This window comes from Anopheles stephensi, chromosome 2 (genome assembly GCF_013141755.1).
Source record: "Anopheles stephensi strain Indian chromosome 2, UCI_ANSTEP_V1.0, whole genome shotgun sequence".
NCBI lineage: Eukaryota > Metazoa > Arthropoda > Insecta > Diptera > Culicidae > Anopheles > Anopheles stephensi.
The window spans coordinates 42304384-42314227 of NC_050202.1; the positions used below are offsets into that span (position 1 = coordinate 42304384).

Sequence of the window (9844 nt, forward strand, 5' to 3'; positions counted from 1 at the left end):
AGGTGAGTTAAGCAGCAGGGAGGGAAAACTTTGTGTAAGGACGGCGCATCATTCTGGTGATTTAATCGTCCTGGTATGGGGGGGGGGGGGGGATTGTCTTTCTATCCCTCTCTCTCTCCTGGTGGTCGTCTTCCTCGACCTATTAGCTTTTCCCGCTGGCAAAGCGCGTTTCCGGGCCGGCGAATAAGTGCAACTGCCATTTTCTATGCGAACCGGCGGCCCACCGTCGAGGGGTTGGCCGTGATGACAAACCGCATCCATACATAACCTCAATCCCTGCCACGGTACTCCGGTATCCGGCACCGATCGTATTTGCCTATTATTTATTCGATCGAATCAAAATCGTACCCGAGAACCCTCTCGAGAAGGCTAAAGGAGAAAGGAATAAAAGAATAATGGTTGACCGATGGGAGGAATTCAGGCTCGCTGTGGTGAGGGAAAACAAGGGATGTTTGCGGTGAGGTGAAAAAATGGCGTGCGTGCGTGCTGAACCCCAGGCACCTCGGAGGCAAAGCTCAACAATAGCCACTTTCGATGGATGGCTGCCACAAGGGGGGGAGACAGTGACAGCAGCACCACGATACATCATTGGCAATACGGGGATGTCCCTCTGGCCACCGTCTTGCCGGAGCCGAAGGAAGACTTGGTTCAATCGAATGCAGCTTCCCCTTTTCTGGGTGCGTGTCCGATAGCGAACGCGATCTCTATTGACACTCTGTTTCCGTTTGGTAACGGAGTGTTCTTTCTTCGAGCGGGCCTTCCGATGGCCCAGCATACTTGTTGGGCGTTAGGGGTGCGTTGCGTTTGACAGTGTCGCCGCGTAAGAACAAATGGGCGAAGGCAAGCAAGCAAGCAAGCAAACATACATCCCACCAGCATCAAACTGGGTGTAAGCGTCGCGGTAAGCTAGATTTAAAATCTGCAAACTAATTGAATTTCTAGTCCCCTTAACGGAGGGAGAAACGGGGAAAATTGAATTTGAGCCTTGCTACAGCCCTGTTCAGCCTTTGTCGGTGCTGTTTGTGACGACGGGCTGGTGTGTAACGCAGACAATTGGACATTTTGCCGGTTTTTTTTGTGAGAAGACAATTTGGTAGTTTTGAGTGAAAGTATTTAATTTCAAGTCTTATCATTGAATTGCACGAGTAAACATTAATTGGATTACTGTTCTAGACATTTTTTTTTATTCATATGGAACGGCCTGGCCGTATAGCTGTTCTAAACATTTAATAGACATCAAACACTTTGCCTTAATCATAGGCGAGTTGTATTAAACTGTAAATTGACTTTATTAAATTGAAATACGAATCCATCAACCCCGCATAACATTTTTTCTTAAGATTTTGCCTGGGTCTAGAGATCAAACTAACTATCGATATTCTGTTATCGATCAAATGTAGCCAACAAAGGGAAGGAATTGCTACAACATACTTGTTTGAACAATTAAACGCATCAGTGAAGAATATTCAGAGTGTCTGGCACTTCTTGGCTTTGGAATTGGCTGTTACAGTATCTTTTCCCATCTGTAGAAAAGTGGGAACATCGGACTTATTCTTAGTTATCTTACAAGACTGTAAGACTCTAAAATGTACCAGAAGCTAATGATGAAAAATTAGAAGTCTCGCGGAAGCCTACTAGACTAGAGCATGCATCCAACTTTGATGAATATTGTGGATATGATCCTGACGATAATTTACGACTTTACTGGAAAAAAATGCACCGAAACACAAAATGAGTTTGTTGCGATGTTAGAAGTAACTCGAGAGATGGAAGAAAAATAGATTCCCCATGAACTGAAGCCGCGAGATATCGATCGTCAATTTGTCATGTGTGAAGTGCTGCTCTAGCTGCAACTCTTTCATCGTTTCGTCACAAAAGATGAGAGAGGAATCTTTTGCATCAATTCTAAGCGCAAAAAATCATGGGGACTTCCCGGGCATTCCTGCATTACCTAGACCAAACGTCTTTAGCTTAAACTTCAACTGGTAAAACGTTGCTGGAGACTGTAAAATAGGATGTTTTACCATCTTTACCGTTTTGTACGGATGCTGCATTGTTAGATAGTGCATGGACTGGACTGGCTGACCAGCTATTCAGGTCTTATCAGAAGATCCAGAGCAGGCTGAAACCATGGACCGCGCCGAAGGACGGATACTTTTGTGGTAAAATAATCTGTGATTTAGAGGAAAGATGCCAGAAAGTAATAAGAAACCATGTTACGTTTAAGGCGGAGGATCGACTGATCCTCAACTGATCAAAGCCTGGAAAGAGCTAACATTTATGTTAAAATACAATGAGGGTGATGACTAGGGTGTCTTCTGGCTAATAAGGAATGGCGATCCTATTTCTATGGAATGCTTTTCAAACGTACAATTCGCTTATATTATATTACTGGCATAATATTTCTGGTAAAAAAATATACAGATAAATACTGTTATTTTCAGATAGGTTCAGATAGGTTCTATTCATCCATCTCTTCTGACATATTTAATGTAAATGAAGAATGATTCAAACGTTTAAGTGACGAATAGTGTCAATACTTAAATCCTAACTTGATACCATGCCAAAAGCTCCATTGCTTTTCACTCACCACCTGCATGAAGTGGACTGAATAAGACATCAGTAGAAATTGCAGCAAACCCTTCTCGCCTCTTCATGATCGTGAGATTAGTAACGCAAGCACGATGCATTTTCGTTGCACAAATTGCACCACTCGAACCTTAAGAATGCACGCATAATAGGTTAACCAGAATGCTTGAAATGCGACACAAATTCAACCAGTAAATCTTTCACCCACCTGATCGATCCCACGCGATGTCCAGTGAATGAATGCCAGCAAGAGATGAGAATAAAAAAAACGAAAACTTTTCCGAAACACTAACCACGATTTGTCCTCGAAATTAGACCGACCCAAAAAAAAACGTAGGAAAAGTTTCCCAGACTTTCCACCTTCCATGTGTGTGTCAGGCAGCGAACAAAGCAGTGGCAAAGCAGACATTTTGTCACACCAACAGAGCAAACCCGAGCAAGCACGGAATCACCGCTTGAATGAAACCGCAAACTGTCGATTGCCCAACTCTGTCAATTGATATGAATTCTCCCGAAAACGGGGGGCAAAAAAAAATCATACATTCCCGAAGAATTTCACGCGCAAAGGGTGTAAGATTACCTGACCCTTCCCGGATTCTCCCGGTGTCTGATTTATACGCGTCCTTTCCATTCATCCTCGGCTCAGGTGCCTATCCAGCTCACTGGGACCACTTTGAATGATAATCAGCCCGGTATAACCCACTGACCGTTTCCAATCGATCGATTTCGATTCGAGCCTAACCACCGATTGCTGCTGCCCACCCGTGTAGGACTGCCTGGCGATGATGACGACAGGCTGTCTGGTGCGTTCGCTAGCCTTTGCCCCATTCATTCGAAGCAGGGCGAAGGGTTTGCTAGTGTCTGCTCCTTGCTTTATTGTTACCCTTCATTCATTCATAACTTCGGACAACTGGCCACCACTGGCCCGAACAAGAACATGTCGAACTATTCTCCTTGAGGAACCTTTTGTAGTAATAGTTTGTCCCAAATTTGTCGACCTTTTTTGGTCCGAAAAAAAAAACGGGTATCGAGTCTCGCTAAGCTCGGTGAAGATTTTCGTTTTCGATTTTGATTTTTTAGGCCGCACTTACACTCTGTAAACAGTTGGCGAGTATGAATGATTGAAGCAGGAGCATACCTGCCAGCAGAGTTAAGAGGCCTGGAGGCACAGCAACACACCAATGCTGGCCATAAATTAAAGACAACTTTTACAGAAGTCTACATGATTAGCCCGCTGACAGAGGGAGCTGTAGAGGTGAGTGAGAGGTTCAAAGTAAAACAGAGAGAGAGAGAGAGAGAGAGAGAGAGAGAGAGCTGTAGATATTCTCGGTGGGAATGCTGGTTTCAGTTTCCCAAAGCCAATAGCGTCCTTTCCTTCTGGCCCTTCCAGGACATCGACCGGCTTCGATTCACTTGTGCCAGGATCTCACCCCCGCCGACGCTATTTTCTCACCTATTGGATTGGGCCGTAAGCTCAACTACGAACAAAAAAAAACACCCAACTCGACGGGTAAATGGGATAATAGGATTCAGAATGATAATAAAAAGGCGTGCAAGATCCGTTTCTTTTATGTCGCTTTCGGTTACGGGTTCTCGTTACTCGCCTTGACCGCCGGCTTTATGCGTTCTCCGCACGACTCTGCTCGCTGACTTACGATTGATTAGCCTTCCTCGGTGTTTGCCTTTTTCCAGTTCACAAGAACTCTCGCCAGCCTTTTGCCAACCGAGCCGAGGACCAACAAAAACAATAGACAGCTCGACAGGTTCTTTGGCATCCGAGCGAGCTGAAGGGTCCCGATTGTAAAGTGATGATTATTTTACGACTGCGTCACGGCATTGCTCAGGTAACCTCTGGCTCAGGCTGTGCCACTCGTCCATGGGAATTGCAAAAATAGAATCATAAATTCCAAAGAATGACCACGCTCGAAGCATTCCAAATGACGTTTTCCCTTTTTGCAATCGCTTACGTGCCTAAAATTTGGCGATAAATAGAGTCGTACAGCCGAGATTACCTGCAAGAGCTCATTCAGCTTGCCGGGCCGCCCGTTGTGTGAAGGTGTGGGCTGGAAAAGCCTTCCGTTAAACGGTTGCCATCTAGCAGCAGCTTAAACAAGTCATCATCATTTGGCTCGCCTATTTTACGCACTGCATGATGAAACGAGAGGGTTTCCCTTTCTTTTGGGTTCTTTTTTGTGTTGGGTAATGGTGAACAATGTGTTATATGCAGATTGGGATTCGGGTGCTCGGGATTGTAACGAACGACGGCCGATCGTATAAACATTGGATATCCTTTTGAAGATTGCAGAGTTACACTAACTGACTATCCCAAAGTCCATATGGCTTGAGTTTTAATTAGGGAGGCATTTACCGGTCTTCACACGGCAGCACCGAGGCACCGAAGTCATAAATGGTAGACCTTCTAGATTGTAGTATCGAATGTGAGCCAATTATTTACACTGATCGTTTCTGCAGTTTTTTTCCTCTACTACTATCGTAAGGAGAAAACAAACAGACCTATCTTGTACAAATTGATTCCTTCCTAGCCCACGAAACCTCTTCTGATGATCCTCAAAGTAACAACTTTTGGAGTCTCTGTTCTTTACGCTGAAAGCCTAAGACTGATTCAACCTGCCGGATGTTTTTTCTTGAATGCTATCACTAGAAAGATCTGTGAACTATTTTTTTCGACTGGTGATCGTTTAAAACGACCAACTTATTTCTATCTATAACGGCGTGTTTATGTCCTACCTAGGAACGCAATGGGACTAGTGGGTTCTTTCTTTAAATTAAAAAATGAGACTGGAAGCGTGTACCGTGCAGGAGTTGTCTGTCTACACTTCTCGTCTATCCAACAACATCGTGTAACAAGAACAATCGATCAAGTGGAGACAGAAAGCTTAAAGTACCGGTTTAAAAAAAAACTTATAAATAGGCGAAAAAAGAGCAATCAATAACACTTTTTTCACAGAGTTAGCGCTGCTGCTTTTAGTGACACGATACAAATGTGTGCTGGGAAAAATAATTTAGTGTTATTTTTAACCTTTTTAAGATTTTTAATGAATAACAAAATGATGGTTGGTGCAAAAAATCTTCTTTGGGATTTTATTTTAATTCGATCGCTCCTTTGAAGGATCGGAAAGAACCTAGTATGACGATGGGAACATTACTAACTGTGGATGTTGCAGTGCAGTTAGATATTCACGAGTCCTTGAGATCGTAGAACAAAATGGTAGGTTTTATGTAGGAAGAAAATTTCCTTATGCTTTTTACTAACTCTTCTTTTCCGTTTGGTTCAACAACATAGAAGGTTTTACTTTGACTGTTATTGCTGCTATTGACTGCTATTACCCATAGCTGAGTAGTCAGTCCTGCGATGGTTGGAAGTCCAAAATTCAAATATGGATGCAACCAGAATAAGTGTACAAGAAGAGATTATGTTTTGTATTATTTTTTGCGAGTTTTCTAGGAAGTATACACGATCACATATCCCGGATACAGACTCGTAGAATATCGTAGAACTTCTATCTGAATACGACCGTCCAGACAACCAAAAATCAAAACAAAACAATCAAAAATCTGGATTTAACTGTAGTGCGTGGAATTTTATCTTGAATATAGGAATATAGGAATGATTGCCCTGGCACCCATGAAATTTTTTAAGGAACGATCTTTACTGGTATGATGGATACATTGAAACCTTACCGTGTATAGGAGGCCCTCGATGCTTTTGAAAGGAGAAAAAAGTTAAACTAGGATGGATGGAAAGTTAAACTAGGTCCTACCCCGACGGTTCGAAGACTTTTTTATGTACACCAAAGCAAATTATTTAAATAGCTGTAAGTGCCGGGCCAAGCCTCTTGGAGACCCTAGGCGTAACGGATGTTGGGGTCCCTTAAATGCGACACTTATCCAAAGCAGTCGATGGGGCCCTAGAATCATCAAATAAATGGATGAGCACCTAGATTTACCTTCGATTTACAAACATTAACGAGCTCTAAAAAAATATATAAGAAAAAATAAATCAATTATCTTTAAAAAGGGAAAATTAAAAGTATTTTCATTCGGTTAGTTGACAGAGATTTTGAACCATTCAACTTTAATCGTCGTTGTGCTATTACTCCCGTTTCTTTCCAACAAGAACCAATTTTCTAAAAGATGAATATAAGAAGCATAGGACTATAAATTTAAATGTTTGCTATCATCTGCCATAGTTTTATTCTTTTGCTTCTTATCTCTATACGAAAAAAAGTTATTAACACTCTCGGAACAAACATTTGTAAACTGCCGTCGGAAAATATCTAAAATAATCTGTTCTTAACACTAATAGTCTTTTGCCACTCGGAGTACTAATTTCGACGAAAGAACTTCATCACTTGTGCCACTGGTTTTATCACGATCGATAGTAAATAGCCTATCGACACGAATCACTGGGATGCTGGATCCAATGCACTAATCCCACCTACTAGTATCCAAAGACATGGGACGCGTACATTGGCATCAACATGGCCGCCGCCGCGGCTGCAGCTGCCGACGCTGGCATCAGCCCATACGTGTACCGTTCCTGGGGCATGTGAGTTTTGGTGTGCTTCTTGAGGTGATCCCGACGGCCAAACTTTTTCCCGCACGTCTGGCAGCCGTACGGTCGGATGCCGGTGTGGATACGTTTATGGCGCGTAAGTTCCTCATTGCGGGTGAACGTTTTACCACAGCTAGGTTCATCACACTTGAACGGCCGTTCGCCTGGGGAGAGAGAAGATCGGAACCATAACCGGTACGTTAGTATCGATCACGAAGAGGATAGACCGAGCATTGGATAGACCGAGCATTGCATGGATACCTACCGGTATGAATGCGGATGTGTCCCTTCAGCTGACCATTGTTGGAGAACGCTACGTCGCAGTGGGGACATTTGAACTTCTTCGGTCGCTGCTTTCGGCTGGCCAGTAGCTTCGCCTTTGCATCCTCACTCAGCACACGCATGTACTCCTGCTCCATCTGATCGTACGAAAACCCGAGCGGATCGATCACAGAAGGCATGGTGCCGGGTGCGCCGAAAGCTCCCACCGGACCAGGAACTCTGAGCGGGTCCGCATGCAGCTGGCTCGGTAGTGGATGTTCGGCCAGTTGTTGCTGCTGCTGATAGCAATAATGGTAGTACGCGGCTACATCCGCCGAAGGATAATGCATCATCGACGGGTCCGCGCCGATGGGAAGCTTCGATCCGTAGATCTCACCACATTTCACTGGACTGTGCTGGCTGTAATCCGTCGGTTCGGATTTAATCGTTTGCTCACTTTCACTGTCACTGTACGCGTCCGATTCTTCACCGTTCACACGACTTGGGCTTGGTTCACGGCTGCAGGTTGCCGACGGTAACACCTCTTCAGGTTTTGCTTCCTTACCATCCCACGGACGAAACAGCCGCGAGTACGTTTGCGGTGGCGTTAGTGTTTTGGCCGACATTTTGTTCACTTTTTTCGGATACGGTGCGATGCACGAGATGTTCACACTTGGATAGCTGCGCGCAAAATGAGATGACTAAGCAGGGAAGCGTACAAATATAAACGAAAATGCCCTCCAGAATCCTGGACACGTAAGGACACGGAGCGAGATGGGACGATCTGCGGGAAGAGGACGGGATGTGTGTCCTTTTTTTCGGGATGGGATTCGTTGGATGCGAGGGTTTTCCCTGCCTGCACCAAAAATCCAACAGACAGTCTGTCTGCGAGGGATCGATAGGCACAGGACATCGATTGTAGCCGAACACAGTCTCGCCAAGGATGCCTTCTTGCCAAACAGAGGGGTGCGTGAAGAGGCCTTTTCGTATGGCTAGCACCAAAGACAAACCCTAAACGGGGCCAGCACCATATTTCCTGCGCGTCCTTGCTGCGTAGCCTCCTCCCAGTTTTTTTTTTCTCGTGCTCGCCGGAACGACTCTATCGCGATCAGGTTCTTCCGTAGGGGTTGCTTGCATGTCGCTATCTTTTTCACAACAACTGCAACTCTGCTAAGCGTGTATTAACCGCAGAGATTCTTCGTAAGCCGGCCGAGATTACACTCTCCCTATTTTACAAACCTGGACTGTTGTTGATGTAATCATTCCCTGCTACCCCGCCGAGGAGTGGTGAATATCTTCCAGTTTAGCAAATGGTGCATAATTTTTGGCCGTACGTCCTCCGGCCATGCGTTGTTAAATTGCCCACCGTGAAAAGGCATATCACACTCAAGCAGGGGACTGAGCAAGGGCATCTTCAGCGTAACACATCGAGGGCTTCGTTAAAAGCAAATGCACGTAATGCCAAAAATGCTACTCCCGAAAAATTGGATGATCGATCGAAGAGATCGAGCTGTCAAAAATAGTGCATTTTTTGCGAACGGTTCCACTTCTCGCCGCAACATCTTCCAAGTGTCCGTCACTGGGCTGGCATTTGTGCTAATTGTGACGGATCGTCGGAAAGGCTTTCTACGAAAATTGTCTCCGCTCCGGTCGATCCGGTCGAAAAAAAGGTTTCTACGCCTGAATGTCATCCCTCAACAAAAACCAACTGAACGCTGGCCGAAGAGCCCTCGGAGCACGAGTACGAATGCTATTCGAAATTTATTAGTGGTTTTTATTGCACCTTCCTTTTGCGGGACAATCTCGAACCATTTTCTTTGTGCAACGTTTTTGTGTAACAATGTAAAGCGCAACGTTTAATGTAACAATGCAGCAGCCACACTCGCTCGCTTGAGGTGCAAAAATGCATTTTTTTCTCTTTCCGAAAAGGGATCACATTTGAAGATAGAAAAAAACAGTCGTATCACCTCAATCGGTGGCCACATTGTGTTCAAAAGCATTTTTTTCGACGCAATCGAACTAGGAGAGGATGAAACAGGATCAACCGTTAGTCCGAATGGTCGAATTTCTGCGTAAATTTCTGATCGTTTTATTGTTCTCGTTGACATTGCGCATAAAAGCCGACACTTGAATAAAATGGGAATCGAATGATCGATAGGTGCTCTATGAACCGTACATGGCTGAAGGGAACAAGAATAAGCATCTGTGGTTGGAATTGTAGGCAAGACAGATTGTATTATAAGTTTTAATATGGTTTGCTGGATAATGCTTAACTTTGTAGCTTTCCGCCATCTTTGCTACGATCACATGCACGATATCCGTTTCACCACGTAGTAAAACATTGGTCGTTTAGATATCCCAATCCTTGGGCAAAATTATTCAGAAGGCTATTTTGCCTGGATTATAATATTCATTGAG

General features: G+C 44.4%; 1 protein-coding gene across 1 annotated transcript; it reads right to left on the reverse strand.

Moving 5' to 3' along the window:
- Positions 1–6768: 6768 nt before the first annotated feature.
- Positions 6769–9150, reverse strand: LOC118503612 (early growth response protein 2). The gene is made up of 2 exons (XM_036037087.1): positions 7431–9150; positions 6769–7329 (listed from the first exon to the last, which is right to left on the reverse strand). Exons 1-2 carry the CDS (start codon positions 8050–8052, stop codon positions 7052–7054), a joined length of 900 nt encoding a protein of 299 aa, XP_035892980.1. The 5' UTR covers positions 8053–9150; the 3' UTR covers positions 6769–7051.
- Between the last annotated feature and the right edge of the window lie 694 nt (positions 9151–9844).

Bases quoted from the DNA above. Each gene is read 5' to 3' on its own strand.
- LOC118503612 (XM_036037087.1), bottom strand. From the start codon at position 8,052: ATGTCGGCCAAAACACTAACGCCACCGCAAACGTACTCGCGGCTGTTT. The intron at 7,330-7,430 runs GTAGGTATCCAT...CTCTCTCCCCAG, and splicing joins ACACATCCGCATTCATACCG to GCGAACGGCCGTTCAAGTGT.